Source organism: Canis aureus, chromosome 11 (genome assembly GCF_053574225.1).
Source record: "Canis aureus isolate CA01 chromosome 11, VMU_Caureus_v.1.0, whole genome shotgun sequence".
Lineage (NCBI taxonomy): Eukaryota > Metazoa > Chordata > Mammalia > Carnivora > Canidae > Canis > Canis aureus.
This window is the reverse complement of record NC_135621.1, coordinates 30,190,331-30,209,622: the sequence shown is the minus strand read 5'-3', so window position 1 is coordinate 30,209,622 and position 19,292 is coordinate 30,190,331. Positions and strand designations below refer to the sequence as shown.

Sequence of the window (19,292 nt, the reverse complement as noted above, 5' to 3'; positions counted from 1 at the left end):
TGCACTGCGCCTGGTCCCACCCTGAGATCTGGTCTGTTTGGCTAGGGTGGGGCTCAATGATGGTGTTTTCCTGGAAGCATCTCAGTTGGATTTAAAGTGCAGGTCAGGCTAAATCCTGGCTGAGGCTCCTTACAATGGCCTACGAGGCCCTCCTGTCCTTCCTCTCAATCCTCACCCACATTCGCTTGCCCCCAACTCCCCTCTGGTGCAGGGTGTTCTCAGGACCCTGGGTTGCCATCTATGCCCTTAACCAGAACACCTTTCTCCCCAGCTGGGACTGGGACACTGCTGACTCATCCTTCCAGCCTCAGCTTAGACAGCCCCTCCTCTAGAAGCTTCCCTGACCCCACCTGGTTGGGTACCTCCTCTGGGCTGCCAAGGCCAGCTCTACTCCCCTACCTATGTCCACTCTTAGCACTGTTCCCCCCACCCCAAGAATGTTCTTTCCATCTTTATGCCAACTCAAAGCCTGGCATGTAGTAGGTGCTCATAAACATGTCCTTGAATGAGTGAGCAAATTAACCAATCCTTGCTTTACCACTGTTCTCCATCATCCCCTTGAATAAGTTACTGTGCATCTGAGCCTCAGTTTGTCCATCTTTAACTTATCTCTATACCCCTTCCTGCCTCAGGTTGTAAATTATTATTATTATTATTTTTTTTTTTTTTTTATTCATGATAGGCACACAGTGAGAGAGAGAGAGGCAGAGACATAGGCAGAGGGAGAAGCAGGCTCCATGCACCGGGAGCCCGACGTGGGACTCGATCCCGGATCTCCGGGATCGCGCCCTGGGCCAAAGGCAGGCGCCAAACCGCTGCGCCACCCAGGGATCCCTGTAAATTATTGTACCCATCTTTAAAGGTGCCTGTTTTAAGGATGCAGGGCATGGCTGTGGATATGGCAGCCTGGGCCTGTATTCACAGAACAGGGGTGGCCCCTAGGGGTGGTCAGTTTAGGTGGGAAGGGGAGAAACCTCCTGCTTCAGGGGCGGTAGCAAGAACAGCAGGGCTCTGGGGTCAGGCAGTCATAGGCGCCAACCCTCTCTGGCTATGTGACTTGGAGCAACTGCTAAAATGGGACAATAATACCCACCCCTAGGGGTATTGGTTGGCTTAAATGAGACCACATTCCCTAAAATCCAACCTCAAGGTAGGAAGCCATCTCTGTGCAAGGAGCAGAGTTTGGAGCTTGCCTGTGGGCTGTTGCCTTCCTCACCTGCCCCATCACTTCCCACATATCCCCCAAGATAACCTCCCATGCCCTCAGTTCCCTTTAAAGGCCTTCAGGAAGGAGGATAGGGCTGAGAAAGCGGGAGCCACCCACTATAGTAAAAGCTTGTTTTCTTCTGTGACATCGAGCCCCTGTTAATCACAGGACCAGAGGGACCGGGGGTTGGAGCTTTGGGGACCCCTTGCCACCCCCACCTTACTCCAGGCTGGAAAGCATGGGGAGGCAAACCACACCCCATCTCCCCGCCCCCCAACAATCGGCTCACCACCCTCACGCAGGGCGCCCCAGCCCGTGATCCAGCAGTGCAGGCCGGGCTCGAAGAAGTGGGAGCGCGCAGGCAGGCAAACGGGGCGCACGGCGGCCGAGCGCACCACGGGGTGGTCGAGCTGCAGCAGGGCCACATCGTAGTCGTGGCTGTCCTCCTCGTGGTAAGGGTGCAGGAGCAGGCGGCTCACCTTGAAGGACACCTCACCCGGCCAACGCGAGCTTTGCCACACTTTGCCCAGGAATACGGTCCACAGCGCTGGGGAGGCCATGCTGGGGTGGGGGTGGGGGTCCACGCTCAGCCGCTGCTGCTCTGACCCCAGGCCCTTAGGCTAGCCAGCTTCCTACCCGAACACCCATCCCTTCCCTGCTCTGGAAAGCCCGTAGCTGCTGGGCCGTACAGCCAGTGACACTGGTGCTGGAGTCTACCTGCCTGGGTTCCAATCCCAGCTTCATCCCTCCCTGGATGTGTGTGCACCTCTCTAGGCCTCAGTCTCCTCATCTGTGAAACAGGAACAGTGTCTTCTACTCCTATGTTACTGGAAGGAATTTACTACGACTGTGCATGCAAAAAAAAAAAAAAGTTAGCACAGTACCAGGCAATGGAATATTTCCCTCCTTTTTTCTGCACTTTACAGATGGGGCTGCTGTGAGCTCGCTGAGACCTGCTGGTCCTCACTAGGAGGGGTGGGCATTGAGTATGGAGCAATCAGCAGAGACTGGGCAGTAAAGGACCATGGGTGCCAGGTCAACATCCAGGTCTTTCTTTACCTCATGGTCTGTGGGGCGCCAGGGAGGCAGTGAGAGAAGAGGTCAGGCTGCACCAGAAAGAGCACCCAGCCTCCTGGGTAGGGGATGCAAAACGGAGCCGGGCTCTGGGCCACCTGGAGTGATGTGTGCACAGTGCTGGTGATAGTGTGGACAGGCAGCGGCTAAGGATTGGTCTGATGCACCAAGAGGACTTGCCATCTGGCTCTGGATGTAAGGGGCAGGGGATGGGGTGCCCTGATAGCTGGGGATTGTGTAGACCCAGGACAGAAGAGGAGGTGTGGAGGGTAATCCAGGACTGGCTGTTCTGGGGGTCAGGGCGGGGCCCAAGAGATGGGGCTGGGGGTGGAGAGGGGGCATCGTCAGCCACCATGCAGGTGGAGAAGATGTCTGTGGGGCTGGGTGGGATGTCCCTTCTTGGAGGCTTCTTGGGCCCCACTCACCAGGTCACAGCACCTGGAGGGGGGTCATGGCCTGTGGCCTGGCCAGGCACTTCTGTTCTGTGCTGTACCCCTAGTGTCTGCACAGCTCCCTAGTAGGAGCACAAGAAATACTGCTGAATGGATGAGTGAGTGAATGAGTGAATGAATGAATGAATCACTGACCCAACCTAACGCAAGATACCAGAAATGGAACAGAGAGGTTGAGCAACATTTCCAGGGGCACAGACTATGTTCGTGGTGGAGCCAGGACAGCAAGTCCCCCGGCCGCTCACCATCCTTCCCTCCTTCCTGGATCTCAGACCCATGTCCCTCCCTGCCAGGCCTCCATCTCTCCTCCTCCATCTCTCGTGGTCTAGGTCCCCATGTCCCCCCACTCACCTGTCGTCCTGGAAGCAGTGGGCAGCTGTTATCACCCAGCGGTCAGCGATGAGCGCCCCCCCGCAGATGTGTCGGCCTCGAATCTGGAGGCTGGCCTGCCAGGGCCACTCGCCCTCTGAAGACACGGCCCCGCCCACTATGCGGCCAGAAGGGCCCTGGAGGCCACAGTCTGGGGGCGCAGGGGGCGGTGGGGGAGGACAGGGACGGCCAGAAGCCAGTGAGGAATGGACAGAGGCAGACAGAGAAGGGGAGGCAGGAAGGCCAAAGGAAAGATGAAGGGATGGGAGAGAATGAAGGAGAGGCAGGACCCAGGGCGGGTGCAGAGGAGAGACAGAAAGAGACAACGTGAGTTCTCCCTCAACTCCCAGCGTGGGCCCCCTCCCTCCCACACTCCAGGGCCCCCAGGGGGACAGGGGCTTTTGCCCACCCGCCTGTTGGGGGCTCACCACAGTGCTGCTCGTCCGAGCCGTCCCGGCAGTCGGGCAGCCCATCACACTGCGGGTTGGGCTTCTTCACGCAGCTGCGGTCCTCACACTGGAAGGTGAATGTCCCACAAGGCACCCCTGGGGGAGAGGGGTGGGGGCAGGACACGGAGGGTGGGCCCCTGAGCCCCAGGGAGCCTCCAAGATGAGGCCCAGGGAAGATGGAGCCTGGAAGAGGCCAGGAGGAGACTGGGGAGGGGTCCCTTGAGCTCGCTGAAGGGTCCCCTGAGGTTCCTGAAAGGTCTCCTAAAGGCAGGACATATCGCTTCCCTGTGTCCCTTCACCCCCCTCAGACTGGCCTGTGGAGAGCAAGGCTGCATCTCCCCCACAGACTGCGCCTCCTGAGGTCACGTCTGCCTCCCCGGGTGGACCCGAAGGCAGAACTGTTCCTCCATTGCCCATCGGCTCCCAAGAGCAGGGCTGTGCCTCTCCCGTCAGTCTAAGGCTCCTCTCCGAGCCCGGCCTTCCTCCAGACCCTGGCCCCACCTGCTCCTCACTGTCTTTGCCATAAAGAACTTTCTGCACCACCACCTGGTCTTGGCCTACTCTCCTTCCCTCCTGCCTATTTAAATCTTATCTCTCTGCAAGGCCAAGTTCAAAGTCCACCTCCTCTAGGAAGCTTTCCCTGCCTGATGTTCTCCTGCACTCCAGTCTTCCCATGCTACTGGACATGAAGTCCAGAAGGCGTTGGGCCAGAGACAGTCACCCATCAGGTCTTCCTACTAGCAGATAATCCCAAAGCACAGGGACCACCTCTCTGGTGTCTTTTATTCCCACTCCCTCACTCTGCTCACCTATCACTGGGGGTCTGTAGGTGTTGGATGGGTGGGTGGGGTGGATGGATGGATGGATAAAACAATGGACACAGACAGGAGATTGGGCAGACCAACAAATGGGTGGATTGATGGTCCAGTGGGGAGACTGACAAACAGAAGGATGGATAAATGAGTGGATATAAGGACCAACAGCTAACAACAACAAGTTAGCTCAGTGGATGGATGCATACACGCATTCACAGATGGATGAAAGATGGAAAGATGAACACAAAGACAGATGAACTGATAAATGGGTAGGTTGATGGCTCAGTGGATAGGGAGACAGGTGGGTGGACAGGCAGATGAATGGATGGATGAGTGGATGTATGAATTGATGGACAGATAGATGGTTGGGGAGACCATAAGATGGATGGATGGATGGATGGATGGATGGATGGATGGATGGATGGATAAGCGTCCATTCAGATGGTTGGTGAGTCTTTGACAAGAAGGCAGAAACCTCTGCTGAAGAAGCATGCAGGAAGTCTGGGCTGTCTGGCTAAGCCCATTATTTGGTTTCCCTCTAGAGAGCTGGTCATACCCACCCTACCTTCCTGGCAGTGCTCTTCGTCACTCCCATTGAGACAGTCAGGCTGCCGGTCACAGACTCTGGACAGTGAGATGCAGGTGCTGTCTTCTTGGCACTGGAATGTGGCTCTGCAAACTACATGGGGACACACAGAGGAGGCAGGTGAGAGGAAGGCCGAGGAGCCAGGCTGGGACTTTGTGCTGCCTGTAGAACGTGTACTGTATTATATGCCGTGACTACAGATCTCTTTCTCAGCTACTTTACGTGCGAGTTTCATAGCAACCCTTGAGATACCCCATTTCATCAGTGGAAACAGAAATGAAATGACCTGTCCGAGGTCATCTGGCTGAGCCAGAACCTGAAGCCAGGTGCTCTGGTTCCAAATATGAGGCACATCTCCTCTCTTTCCTGCTTTTCTCCCCAAGGATTTAAAACTTGGTTGGATGGGGCTGTGGGAGGTTTGGGGAGATCAGACAAGAAAAGGCTGCCCTGATGGTGAATGTGGGGGCCAGAAGCAGGACTCAGAGGGAGAGGCGTTACTCTAAGACAGTCCTGACAGTCCCACCGGGGCCCCTGCTGCCAGGGCTGGGCAGTGGTGAGCATAACTCCAGTAAGAGTTGGCAGCTCTAGTCTGAACCCCTGAAGCGGAGGGGTGGAGATCCCACTCAAGGGAGTAAGACGCAAGATTCTCTCTGTGGCCACCCCAGGCTTGCCTTCCCCTCCCTGGTCCTCCCTCCACTCTGTTCCTTCTTGAACAGCTGGCTGGGACAGATGGCCTGGTGGAGAGCAGCCCTGATCTGGGAGTCAGGAGAACTGGGTCCCAGCTTGTCCCTGCTACTGCCCCAAACGGTGGTCCCGAAGGGGAGGCAAGGACAAGGGAGGGATGGGACAGGCAGCTGCTCACCACAGTTTCTCTCATCCAGGCCGTTGGGACAGTCCTTGACCCCATCGCAGGCAGGCACACATAGTCCATTCACAGAGCAGAGGAACTCTCCAGGGCAGGCTGGACGGGGAGTGCGCCATCAGGACACGTGTCCTCATGCAGACGGGATGCACTTGTGTGCTCACACATGTACCCACATGTACACACACCTGTATACACGGTGCATGTGGACAGACATTTTCGGGCACATGTACACAGCATGCACACGTATGTGTGAGTGTGTATCCCTAGGAACACAGGTGACGGCCTTGCCAAGGACTCCTTTGTGTGTGGGCACACACAAAGCTGCAGGTATTGTGTACACTCGCACACATGCACACACACATCCAGTCCTTTGGTCCAGCCTCTTGGTGCTTCCGGGGAAAGCTGCAGGGGCATCGGGGGTGCCCGCCCTGCCTCCCCAGGGCTGCCCATACTCACGATCCGACTGGTTGTATAAGCCGTAGTGCACCTGCACACCGGGCCCGGTGAGGGGGATCTGGGATGTGAAGTTGACGGTGATGCCGGCAGTGGCCACCACGGGGATTCTCTCGGCATAGGGCTGCAGGGTGCGCAGGCCACACAGCCTGGGGGTGACAGAGGCAGACTCAGGGCCCCATGGGCCAGCCCGAGAGAAGGGACAGCTTAGGTCTCCGCACACAGACAGGACAGGGGCAGAGCAGCCGGAGAGGAAGGGGGAGCTGCACCCCCACCTTCACCTTCTCTGTCTTGATTTCTCCCTTGGGTGACCACTCACCCCGAGTCATCTTATAGAAATCAGCCTATGTCACTCCCCTGCTCAGAATCCTTCAGTGGTCTCCCCTGCCCTGCAGGATAAAATTTAAAGTCTGAATTCTCCTCCTGGTCACCTAGGAGCTGTGAGACTGGCAAGTCAGGGTCCTTCCCTGAGCCTCACTTTCAAATAAGGGAAATTATCATTTCTCTGTTGGCTCCCAATCTGACAGGACTTCAGCGTGTCAGCAGAGGCAGGAGTCTTTGCGGGTCTGCTGTGTGTAGGCAGGGAGGACGCTGCCCTTGGGTTCAGTGTCGGGGAGGAGGCAGCAGTGTGTCCTTCCCACTAAGGTGGGACCATTCCCCAACCAGGGGAGGCCCCTCCCCACCATGGTCCGCTTGTTCCCACACAGCAGGTGGGAGAAGCCCTACAGAGGCGTGAAGTTCTTCCCAGAGAGCAGGTAGGAATCTTCCCATCTCCGGGGATGGAGGGCACAGGGGGTGCATCCCACCAGGCGTCGGGGCACACTTGCCACCCAGAGTACAGGGGCACGCTTTCACCAAGTGGGTGCCACCCCCCCCCCCCGCCCCTGAGAGCGACGGGCTGCTCTCCAGACAGCACCCGGGGCTTCCTCCCTCCCCGGGTGGGTCAGCCCCCTCACAGCGAAGGGAGCACCCTCCCAGAGCAAATAGGAACGCCTCTGCAGACCAGGGAAACACACCCAGGACACAGGTCAGAACATATGCAGTGAGAACTGAAAGTGCCCCCAGTAGAGAAGGTCGAGAAGGCAGGAGGAAGTCGAGAGAGCAGGTGGGAATGCCCCAAAGCATGATGGGAGCATCCCACAGCAGACACAACAGCCCACGGAGCCAGTCCCCTAATTCCCGGGGGCCGGGTACTTCCACGGAACTTGTAGAATATGGCAAGCACTTCCTAGTTCAATTAATTAGCGAGCTAATCAAACAAACAACTGAGGAAGGTCTGGGGTTGTCTTGTGTGCCCCCCCCCATTCTTGCCTCCAAACCAACAAACAGTCCTCCAGGTGCGCTCCGGGGACCATCGCGGCTCCAAGGTAAAAATTAGTTTCATAATAATGCTCAGGTAATATTTGCCTTTTTCACTCTCATTCTCTCACCAGGATATGATGGAATTTTCTAGAGACTACATGATGTGGGATTTGCCACCTGATTGAATGCAGACGCAGATGTGCATATCCAGCTCTGGCCTATTAGTCCAGTTTAAAAGAAAATTGCAAAAAGGTTAAGCGGTGATATTTTTCTTGCCAAATGGAAATATAATTAATTTTCTCTAAAATATGTTATTGACGTTTAAATTGCCATGGGCATATTTTAAATGAATTGATAAATGTTTTTACATTTTCTTAGTTTTAATGTCTACTACTGCAAACATAGATAATATAACCTGCATAAAAGCATTTTAGGGGGCACCTGGGTGGCTCAGTGGTTGAGCGTCTGCTTTCAGCACAGATCATGATCCTGGGGTCCTGGGATCGAGTCCCGTATCGGGCTCCCCACAGGAGCCTGCTTCTCCCTCTGCCTGTGTCTCTGCCTCTCTCTGTGTCTCTCATGAATAAATAAATAAATAAATAAATAAATAAATAAATAAATAAATAAATAAATAAATAATTTTTTAAAAAAAAAAAAAGCACTTTGGGGTGCTAAATAACTTTAAAGAGTATAAAGGGGTCCGGAGGTGAAAAGTTTTGAGAAGCCCTGCTCTACACCAGGATTCCTTCATCCTCCAGCCCAGGGGGACAAGATGAGGATGAGTTGCCACTAGGGGGCACCCCCGGGCAGGCCTGGGCCCTCTCTGCCCTTTAAAACTTAAAGGACGCTGGAAGTTTTGTCTGTCAGTTTTTAAAGCAGATAAACAAATGTTATCGTGGCTTCCTGTCCTCTGAAAGTTTCCCTGAGGAGTGGACAGGGGAGCTAGGGGGCAGGAAATACTGGGCAGGGGGAGACGCACCGAGTACAACTCCGACCATGCTGAAGGTTTGGGGGCATGGGACACTGCCCGCAGAGTCATTGAGAGCTTGCAGGGAAGAAGCTGGAGCCAGGTTGGAGAGCAGTGGGACATTTCAATCTAGAAGAATCTGAGGGCTGCGTGGTCACACTGAGCTTTGGCCTGGGGCTCTGAGGTACCAGCGCAGGCTGACAGGACATTTTCTCTACTGGCGTCTGAGAGGAAGAAGTCCCAAATCAAGGGCATCTGGGTGGCTCAGCGGTTGAATGTCTGCCCATGGCTCAAGTCATGATCCTGGGGTCCTGGGATCGAGTCCCACATCAGGCTCCCTGCATGGAGCCTGCTTATCCCTCTGCCTGTATCTCTGCCTCTCTCTGTGTCTCTCACGGATAAATAAATAAAATCCTTAAAAAACAACAATAACAACAATAAGTCCAGAATCAGCCCATGGCTCAGCCTGGGAACCTGCCTGGGCAGCATGTGGTTCTCACCTGGAGGCCCAAGGCAGGGGCTGGGGGCAGCATTCCTGGGCCAAGTCTCTCCACAACAATTCAAGGCAGAGGCTACAATCTAGTGACTCAGGCTGAGTCACCGAACTTAAAGATGGTCTGTTTAGTCTGTGCAGGGTTAAAATAATTTTTTTTTCAGGTTCAGTTGCCCACTAATTTCACATAATAATCTAGATTCTTGCTGCTTCTGAAAAACAAGCCCCAGAAACACTGGCTGGAAATAATCAGAGGCGGCCCAAATTAGGCAGAGCACGTGTGGCCCTGCTAAGCAGTCCCTCCCTCTCCCGCGCTCCCCCACACAGCCTGCCTCACAGGACTCTGCACCAGCGGGGGCCCTGTGTGCATCTGCATCTCTGGATCCTGCTGCAGAGCCTTCTGGGAGAGGGTATGCTTCCTCTGGCTAATTCCTCCCCATCTACCAAATGCCACCTCCTCCCCCAAAGCCCCCCTCCGAGAGGCACCAGGAGTCTGAGGGCTGCAGCACCCACCTCACAGCTACAAAGTGCAGGGTCTGGAGGCACATTTTTTCACAGCGGCTGGCTTGCTTTCTCACCTCTATGGATTGGGGGTTTTTCCTTCCTGCCTCACCCAGACTGTAAGAAGGGACCCTATCAATCTTCTTGCATATCAGCAACTCCACACAGGGAGGAATTCAAGAAAGAGTGTATGGGTAGGTGGATGGATTGGTGGATGGATGAGTGAGGGAGTGGATGGAAAGGTAGGTGGGTGGATGGATGGATGAATGGATGAAAAGGTGGGTAGAAGGAAGGAAGGGTGAATGGATGGATAGATGGAAAGGTGGGTGGGTGGATGGATGGATGGATGGATAGATGATGGACGGATGGATGGATGGGAGGGTGGGTAGAAGGAAGGAAGGGTGAATGGATGGATAGATAGAAAGGTGGGTGGGTGGGTGGATGGATGGATGGATAGATGGACAGATGGATGGATGGAAGGAAGGGTGGGTAGAAGGAAGGAAGGGTGAATGGATGGATAGATGGAAAGGTGGGTGGATGGAAGGAAGGAAGGGTGGGTGGGTGAGTGGATAGATGGATGCATGCACACACACACACACACACACACACACGCGCGCGCGCGCGCGTGCGCGCATTCCCTTCCCCAGGACAGATTAGCGGGAACAAGGGTCAGAGAAGGCAAGCACTAAAGAAGGGGTGCCAGAGCACTAGACCTAGAGTCCAGAGCTGAGTTGGAGGTCTGCTTTGCCACATGAATCAGCCGTGTGACTTTGGGCACGTCGATGTCAGCAAGCTTCAGTTTTCATGTCTGTAAAACGGGGGTGATAATATCTCCCTTGTAGGATGTTTTAAGGAGTGAGAAAATGAGAAATAAGATGAGAAAATTACTTCCCTGAAAGCAAACCGCTGACACTATTGGGCTATGAGCTCATCTAGGGCAGCAGCAGGAGCTGTGCCCACCACATCCCCAGCACCCAGCCAGCATCAGGGTCACACACCCAGCCTGACCAGGAACCCCTGTGGCTGCAGGCAGTGCGGTGGGCTACCCATGGGCCCAGAGGAGCAGAAGAGCTGCCCCACGGCCAGGCCAGGCCAGAGGGGGCTCCAGCAGGCCTAAGGAGCCAGTGGTTCTGCCGTCCCATCAGAGGGACACCAGGGGAAATGATTGGGCAGATCACAAGAAATGTGACATCACAGGAGAGGAAGCTGGCAGAAGGCAGATTCCCCGAAAGGGGGAAGCCTGTGTCGTGGTGACGCCCAGCCAGAGCGGGTTCTGCGAAACCAAGCGGCTGGTGGCCAATCTTACTAGGCCAGGTCCCTCCCCCGCCCCCAGGCCAGGCCTTGGCCATGGGCACTGGTAGAAGCTGGACAGAAAGCAGGGAGGTGGGGAAGGGCAGAAAGGGCTCTGAGGGGCAAGGCCACAGCCCGAGGGTGCCCAGACAGTGAGGGAGCCCTGGGCCGCCTTCCCTCATCACTGTGCTGACACCCGCGGGGCAAGTCACCTTCCCCCGCAGCCCACCCTCTAGTGCTCCTCGTCCGTGGCCATTCTGGGTCCAAGGACCGCGCCTCCCCCTCCCTGCACACCCTGTGCCTGCAAATCAACAGTTTCCCAGACCTCTCATATCTTTGCCACCCACACAAGCAAATTTTCCAACAAATGCTCATTCAAAGAATTTCCCAGCATCTACACTGGATGATCATTATCAAAAGAGATCATAACTAAAGGAAATGGTTTGTCCGGTGCTTCTGATTTGGAGGTACACCTCTGCCTTCCCTTTCACGCTCAGACATGGGCAGCAGCCTCGGGGCAGGCCTGGGGACCAGAGTCTCCACTGAGGGACCCGGATCCTTAACGGAAGTCTCAGAAGATAAAGATGGGACTTCCCAGGCCGTTCTCAGAAGCTGCAGGAGCCACAGAAGCTGTCAGTCTTCTCACCAGGAAGCCAGTGGATTGGTCAGGAGTGCCGTGGCCAAGAGAGGGAACAGCAGGCCAAGCTGCTCAGAGGCTCTTCAGGAAGAATCCGCACGAGGGTGAGCACTTATGGGTGCACACACACGTGCTTGGACTCGTGCACACAGGCACAGGTGTGCGTACCCACACATGCCCTGGATCCCACCGTCTTGCTCAACCCTGGCTTCTCCATTTGCCTTCTGGGTGACTTTGTGCAAATGACTTTGCCTGTCTGTGCTTTGGGTTCCTCACTGGCCAGAGAAGACGGTAGGGAGGCCTGTTCCACACCAAGTTGTTGAGGGTGAAAGAAATGGCACCACAAAGCCCTCAGCTTGGTGCCCGCTTGGTGCCTGGCACAGCATTCAGAGCCGGTTGTTAATTTGTGATTGGTGCCTCCTGGAGCTGTGCTCTGTCTGGGCCTGCAGGAGCCAGCGTCCTCCACCCATGATCTCACCTAGTCTTGTCTGAGTGGGGGTCTGGCCCATGGCCGTTTTTCAGATGAGCTCCCTGAGGCTGGGAGAGGTGAGCCCTTGCCTCGCAGGAAGGAGAGGAGCTAGGATTCGAACCCTGATCTGTCTGGCTTCGGCTCTTTGGAATGGCATTTCAATAGGAACTAATAAACACAACCTATTTGGGAGACAGCTTTCTGATGTGCAAATGATAAAAGGTTGTGGCCTGGGGCTGGCCTAACCCTTCTGTTTTATACATGGGGAAGGTGGTATATCCAGGGTCACGTGTAGAAACCAGTGTCTAGACTCCCTGAACACATCTCCAGCTCGCCATGCATCACAGGGAGGCTTGGGACGAGAGAGAAGAGAGACAGGAGACCTGCACCCTGACAGACCGCGTCTCCCTGCCCCATCCACCACTTGGCTGGTGGGAAATCCCTCCGAAAGGTGAAAGGCCAGCAAAAGAAGCTAAGTTTTTAGGCATCTCAGGCCTCAGTTTCCCCTCCTGTACAATGGGTGAGGATTGGGTCCATGGCCAGTCCAGCCCATACTTTCCATAGCCCAGTGGTGCTTTGAGACACTGGGAGGGAGCCCCCTGCAACCCCACTAGAACCTGCCATGGTGCCTGAAATCCCACCATCACAGCATCATTCCTCTTAATTAGGACCCTCCTCAACTGTGACCCACATTTAAAATCCAAGGGTAGCTCAGGAAGTCCCTGGAACCAGGGCCCATAGCTTTGCCCGACCCTTCCCGGCTGCGTCATGGAGAGAGAAGGCCCTCCACAGGGAGCATGGCGTGACCGTCATCCAAGCCCCTGGCTGGCAGTGGGTGTGGGAGAGGCTCTGACCACGGGCCTGTCGGGGCTCCACCTAATTGTGCTGAGCCTTGACCCCCTTTCTAGGAAATGGGATGATGATGCCTTTGACGTCACAGGCCGGTGATCCGGCTCCTGGCAAATGGAATAGCCGTGTGGGTGCGGGGGGTGAGGGCAGGAGCACCAGACCCAGGGCCCTCCTGCTCCTTCCCAGAGGAGACAGCGGATTCAGCTCTGGGGTTGGGGGCCGGGGCAGGAAAACACATCATCACCATTCGAACAAGTGTGATGAAATGTGGGCCATGGGCCACTCCTATGGTCATTCTGTGGGCTTCTGATGCTGAGTGGGGAGCCCAGCCGGCCTCAGTCAGTGCAGGCCCCAGGCGGGTAGCAAAGGGGTCTCCAGGGAGCTCCCTGAGGATGAAGGTAGCGATGCCCAGAAACGCCACCCACATGCTAGTAGGGGTGGGACAAGATGCCTTTTCTTTCCCAAACAGCACAGGCCTGGGGTCACAACCGTCTTCCGTCACCCCGCAAACAGCATGGGTCTGGAGTCACACCATCTCCCATTATCTGATGAAAGGCACTGGCTTGGAGTCACACCATCTCTCATCACCCCACAAACAGCCCAGGCCTGACACCATCTGCTGTCACCACCGAGCATCACAGGCCTGAGATCACACCACAGGCATTTCTTCCTTTCCCTTTTAATCACAGTCCCTGATAAATTGCAAACGTCCTGGGAAGCACGATGGCAATGGCGAGTTAATGAGCATTGTCAAGTCCCGTCACCTATTGTCTGAATAGGATCAATCAACAAACAAGCAAAGTCCCCATTGGTGAATTATGGACCCCAGCCCCAGAACCCAAGAATTCCAGAGTCCTGGAACCTTCCAACTTTAGTGTATTGGAATCTTGGAGGTGCAAAATCTGTGAAATCAAGAACTTTGCATATTAGAACCCCAGCCTCTTGGACCCCCGGGATCCTGGGGTTGGAAGGAAGGGCAGAGGCCCAACCTGCTATAAGATGCAGAAGCTTCTCTTCAGCATCCTTGGACCCCCCGCCAGCTCTGCAAGGCTACTTCAAGATCGCTCTTCTCTCCCCAAACCTCTGTCCCCCCCACAATGTTCTCCCTCTGTGCCTTCGTCTGGCCCTCTTCTCTCTAACTTTCATTCCAGCACCTCCTCTCTCCCAAGGGGATGCTCCCACCCAGCGCTTAGACATGGGGCCCCTCCCATCATAAGGGTCCCCTCCCCTGAATGTCCCAGGTCACCCCCCTCTCGCCAGACAGAGGAGCGCACTGTGTCCATTCCCCACCTCACTCCTTGCAGCGGTCAGGCCCCCGGTGAGCCTGGGTTGCCAGCCCCAGGGGACACGTACCAGGCCTTCTCCTACTGATCAAACTGCAGCCCCCGCTGACCCATGGACCACCCTCGTGTGGCCTGGCCCCCTGCATCCTGTCCCACTCCCTGGAGGGACTCACTTCTTCCTTAGAAACTTTGTCACCAGGGGGCAAGGGCAGGACATATGGCAGGGTAAGCATCCCCCGGCGATGTGGGTGATATGGGGCCACCCTGGTTACCGCCCATCCCTGTGGAAAGGGTCCGATTAGCAAAAGCGGCCTCGGCTCTGGCCGTGCAGCTTTGCAGCCCGGAAGCCACTTGACAGTGGCCAACAGCCCAGAGTGGCAGAAGGGAAGACAGGCCTCGGATGGCACGGGGATGGGCTTCGGGGAAGGCGCTCTAGCACTGCTGAGTCCTGTGGCTCTTGAACCATCTCATTTAAGGATCTGGGGTGCCAGACCGTGGGGTGACAGCACCCAAGGAAGTGAAGCATTTCACTCGAACTAGAACCAGTATCCAAGGTGGCTGAGACCTTTGGGTGGCAGGAGGGGAGGCGGGGATGGGGGTGGGGGCCAGGACAAGAAATGGGTCAAGGGGTGGGGGCTCAGGCCTGAGCGCCTGGCCTGTCCTCTTCCTCAGCTGCCTGTCTGAGGTCTGGGACTTGGGCTCCCAGGGTGGGTAACTGTGGGAGAGGAAGGGGGCCCTGGGGGGTGGGTACCTCCGGTTCTGGATTGTCCACTGTCCCTGGGTGCATGGCAGGTCATACTTCTGCCTCCGCAGAGCATAGGCGTCAAACCAGAGGGCCAAGCCATAGTCCAGAGAGGGCACCTGGAACAGAGGAGCTGGTCACCAAGTGGCCTGTGGGCTGTGGCTGGGGTGGTGGCCCCACTTCCCAGGATGACACCGGGAGGAGGGTCAGGAGTCACACCGTCCAGCTGGGGCTGAAGTTTGCCAGTCACCCAACAAACAGGCATTACTGTGGCCCACAGAGGCAGACCTTGGCCGCACCTGTCACCCCCCTCCCAGAGGGATCTGCACCCAGGGCTCAGCCTGGGGGCACTCCAGCAGAGGCACGACAGTGGTCCCCTCCCAGCCGGGGCCCCCTGAGGTCCCACAGGGTGTTCTGGGCAGTGGGCAGGCAGGTGGCAGGGTATGGGGCTCACCGTGAGGTGCCAGGAGCAGTGGGTGCTGGGCGAGTAGTAGCTGGGGAAGTAAGGCGTGCTGAGGACGCCCTGTGGTTCCAGACGGCCCTCCAGGGTCAGGTTCACCTCACAAGCTGGGGGCCAAGAACAGCTGTTACACAGGGTCCCCTGGTCCCCCCCTCACTGCCCCTCCCAGCAGGTAACCCCACCGCCCTCCTGCCATTGAACAGTAGAAGTTAGTGGTTGAGTGTGACCTTGGGCCTCGGTTTCTCCATCTGTAATGTAAGGATTACATTACACACACCTCGCAGGCCAGTCAAGCAGATGAAATAGAAAATGCTCGAACAGCCTGCCATGTAGTAGTACGTGCTCAATAAATGTTGGCTGTTGACACTGGCTGCACTGACCGTTTACTACACAGGTTCACAACTGTGGGAGCCTTGCAGTTACGGGGGCTGGGGGAGGGAGAACCACCTCCCTCTCAAAGATGAGGTTCAGAGAAGAGGGGGGCCCTGGCTGAGGCCTCACAGGAAGAGGGTGAGGTCAGAGGATGCTCAGCTGGCTGCCGCCTCTCCCTGGAGTCAGGGTCCCCTTGATCCCGTGTCCCCCGAGCTGGGTGGGTGAGTCCCACCAAAGCAGAGCCAGCTCTGGCACCTCCTCAGCCCCAGGCCCCCCCCCCCAGAGGGCGGCCAGAACCCAGCAGGGGCAGCAGGGGACCTGGGCCACTGCCAGGAGACCTCTGGGGTCAACAGCAGGAGAGGGAGTGAGGCGGGAAGAGGCAGATTGCCAGGGGACGTGGGGGAAGCAGTGGTTTGTGGTCTCCCGTCTGCAACCCTCTTTTCCGCCAGCTCTGGGACCTGCAGGGTTTGCTTGGCTCATCCAGGCCCAAGGACAGCCAGAGCCTGAATGGGTGGGGGTGGGGGTTCTCCCTGAGAAAGGGGTTCGGGGGATCAGAGCAGGAGGACAGTGGCTAGGCCAGCAGGCAGCCTGGTGCACCCTTCCTGCCAATGCTATGAGTAGCTCTCCCTGAGCTGGGGGCCATCGCCAGGGAGACCTGTGGGGTTCACCTTCAGTGGGAGAGGATGGTCTGGGGGTGAATCTGGGGTTCTCAGGTCTGTGGTCAGGAGACCTCAGGCAGGAGCAGAGGGAAGAGGATCAGGGGAGGAGCCAGGAGAGGAGACACGGGTCCAGGATGGGGACAGACCAGACAAACAGGAATATGGCAGGAGAGAGAATGAGGGAGAGGGCCAGGCCAGGGAGGGTAGGAGAGGGAGGTAGAAGGTGGGGACATGGAGTGAGAACAGAGGACAGGAGAAAGGGGCCAAGGGCGTGGGAGGGCGGAGAGCCGAGGAGCTTCCGGAACCTTCCCTCTGCCCCCATCCCACCCCCAACTACAGCAAAGAAGGAGAAGGTCCTGCCGGCCGGCCCCCCCGGGGTTCTGTGGCGGCACCCCTCCCATCCCTAGGGACCCCTGGCCCCTCACCCTGGAAGGCCACGGGCTGCACGGAAAGAACAAAGGGGTCGTAGTAGCTGTGCAGACCCTTCTTCCAGACCACAGCCATGACGGCCCCGGATGCCAGGACCTCCACCACGGGCTCCTGGCGACTGCAGCCGTACACCCTGGAGGGACAGAGAGAGGTGGCCAGGGCGGGTGGGGTCTGGGAAGGGGCTCTGCGGCCAGCCTGCTGTGCGTCTGCGCGCGGGCTTCCGACCCTCTCTGGCCCAGGAAGCCGGAGGCCCTGTAAGGAAGGTTCGGGCCAGCTCCTCAGGGGAAACAGGCCAGGATGTGCCAGCTGACTCAGCCTGTCCCTCAGCGCCTGCCCCACCACCCCTGTGCCTGGATGCCTGTGCCCCCCGAGTGCCCAGCCTCTACCCTGCAGGGAGGTGAAGTTTCCTGGTTAAGGGACCTGAGGTCACCTGCAATGGACACTTCAGGCTTTCATCTTGGGGTTTCTTTTCTCTTCCTTACTTAGCAGCAGAGCCTGTGCTGAGACTAAAACGTCCCCCAATCTCCCAGGGCGTGGAGCCCAGAAAACAGACCACGTGGTCAAAGTTGGTTGAGGGCCCTTCTGCTCTGTCTCCTTATCACCACTGAAGACCTCCTCGTGACTCTGGGTGCAAGGCCGAGGATCCCCTGATCATGTCTGAGCCATCATTTTAGACCTCCCAAAGATCTGAGACGGGATGAGCTGCCTGGGTGCCACAGTGAGCCCGGTCCCACCCCCCAACAACTGGCTGGGGTGTGTGTGTGTGTGTGTGTGTGGTCAGGGGGTGGGGTCCTTGAAGAAGCCCCAGGGGAAGCCTGTAAGCATCCCCACCCTCATCAGGCCTAGAAATCAGATGGTGTGTAGCTTCTCTGCACTTCCCAGAGCCCTCCAGGAACCCAGCCCACGCACACCCCAGATTGAGGTCACCACGTCAGAGGTGTTGCAAATGAGCATGCAGCCTCAGAGCCAGGAGTTCAGAGACGCCCGGGAGGGGGGCAGCGCTGGGGAGAACCTCGTCCCCGCTCACCCTCAAGGGCTGCCCTTGCTCTGAACACACAGATCCCACTCTGGCTCCTGCCTGGAAGCTGAGCCAGCCCCAGCAACACAGAGAAGGCAGGCAGCAATCCTCAAGTCCCATGTCCTAAAGCCCTGCTTCTCTGCTTGAGAACTTTCAGTTACATTCCCCGCTTTCCAAGTATTACAGTTCAAAGTGCTCCTGGCATTCAATGCCCTTTGTGACCTGGCCCCAACTAGACTATATGTAATCATAGTAATAACGGAGAGCAGCTCCTGGATATTTAATGGGTACATTTAACATGTGGATAACATCCATCATCCGTAAAAATGGATGGCATCACTCTGTGTGAGAATCTTGGCACAAATGGTTTGATTATTTATTTGCATAAGCAGACTCCACGCCCAGCGTGGGGCCCAGCACGAGGCCTGAACTCACGACCCTGAGGTTAAGACCTGAGCTGAGGGCAGCCCAGGTGGCTCAGCGGTTTAGCGCCGCCTTCAGCAGGGCATGATTCTGGAGACCCAGGATTGAGTCCCGCGTCGGGCTCCCTGCAGGGAGCCTGCTTCTCCCTCTGCCAGTGTCTCTGCCTCTCTCTCTGTGTCTCTCATCAATCAATAAATAAAATCTTAAAAAAAAAAAAAAAACCTGAGCTGAGATCAAGAGTTGGACCTTTCACCAAATGAGCCCCCCAGGCATCCCCCAGATGGTTTGGTTTAAGTCCTCACCATAACCCTGCATGGTGGGTGTGATTGTGCACCCATTCTACAAGTGAGGAAACCGAGGCTCGAGGAGGCAGAGACTTGCTGTAGGTTATGCAGCTAAGAAGCAACCGAGCAGGGGGTTGGAAGTCTGGGGCTGCCAGACTCTGAAGCATTCTAACAAGCCATGTTGCCTCCCAGAGCTGACCCGAGGGGTAGTCTAGTACAACTGCTTTGTTACAGATGGGGAAACTGAGGCTCAGGGAGGGAAGCGGGCCTGCCCACAGTACATAGCCATCTCCAGCCTCCTTTCTGCTTCTCTGCAGGCTAAGCCTTGCTGTCTCTCAGAAACCAGTGTCACACCGCCTCTTCCCTCCCACCTTCCCGGGACTCACGAGGTGATGAGCCTCCTCGCCAGGGGTCCAGCCACGTCGTACATGGCCAGTCGGTCCCGGCACTCGGCCAGCGTCCACTCGAGCCGGAGTTTGAGCATGAGATCCTTGGGGCCCTGTAGGTGCCACAGGCAGCTGGAGGCCAGGTGATCGGGCCCCTTCAGCCGGAGGACCTGGCCCTGGCCCACGTAGCTGTAGCGGTAGCAGCCTGGAGGAGGGAGAGGGACAGGCCCCCTGACCCCTGTTAGCCAGGAGGAGAGACCCGGGGGGCCAGCTGGTGCTCACCTGCGTGGGGGTGGTGCAGGGAGAGCAGCTGGATGGGGATCAGCCCAGATGTGCTATGTCCCATCCCTCCATGTCCTGCTGGGTTCCTTCTCGTCTCCTCAATCATTCATTCATTCATTCATTCATTCATTCAGCACTCACTGAGTTCTCTATGCCAGAGGAGGGCCAGAGAAAGG

General features: G+C 56.7%; 1 protein-coding gene across 1 annotated transcript in view; it reads right to left on the bottom strand.

Moving 5' to 3' along the window:
* TMPRSS6 (transmembrane serine protease 6) overlaps positions 1-19,292 on the bottom strand; it is a 37,384-nt gene that overhangs the window by 1,762 nt on the left and 16,330 nt on the right. Inside the window, exons 7-16 of the mRNA XM_077914637.1 lie at positions 18,835-19,039; positions 16,720-16,856; positions 15,258-15,370; positions 14,813-14,922; positions 6,274-6,419; positions 5,815-5,913; positions 4,932-5,045; positions 3,531-3,647; positions 3,085-3,253; positions 1,497-1,768 (exon numbers count right to left, since the gene is read on the bottom strand). Of these exons, the coding sequence (XP_077770763.1) occupies positions 1,497-1,768; positions 3,085-3,253; positions 3,531-3,647; positions 4,932-5,045; positions 5,815-5,913; positions 6,274-6,419; positions 14,813-14,922; positions 15,258-15,370; positions 16,720-16,856; positions 18,835-19,039 (1,482 nt within the window). The remainder of the gene's footprint in view (positions 1-1,496; positions 1,769-3,084; positions 3,254-3,530; positions 3,648-4,931; positions 5,046-5,814; positions 5,914-6,273; positions 6,420-14,812; positions 14,923-15,257; positions 15,371-16,719; positions 16,857-18,834; positions 19,040-19,292) is intronic.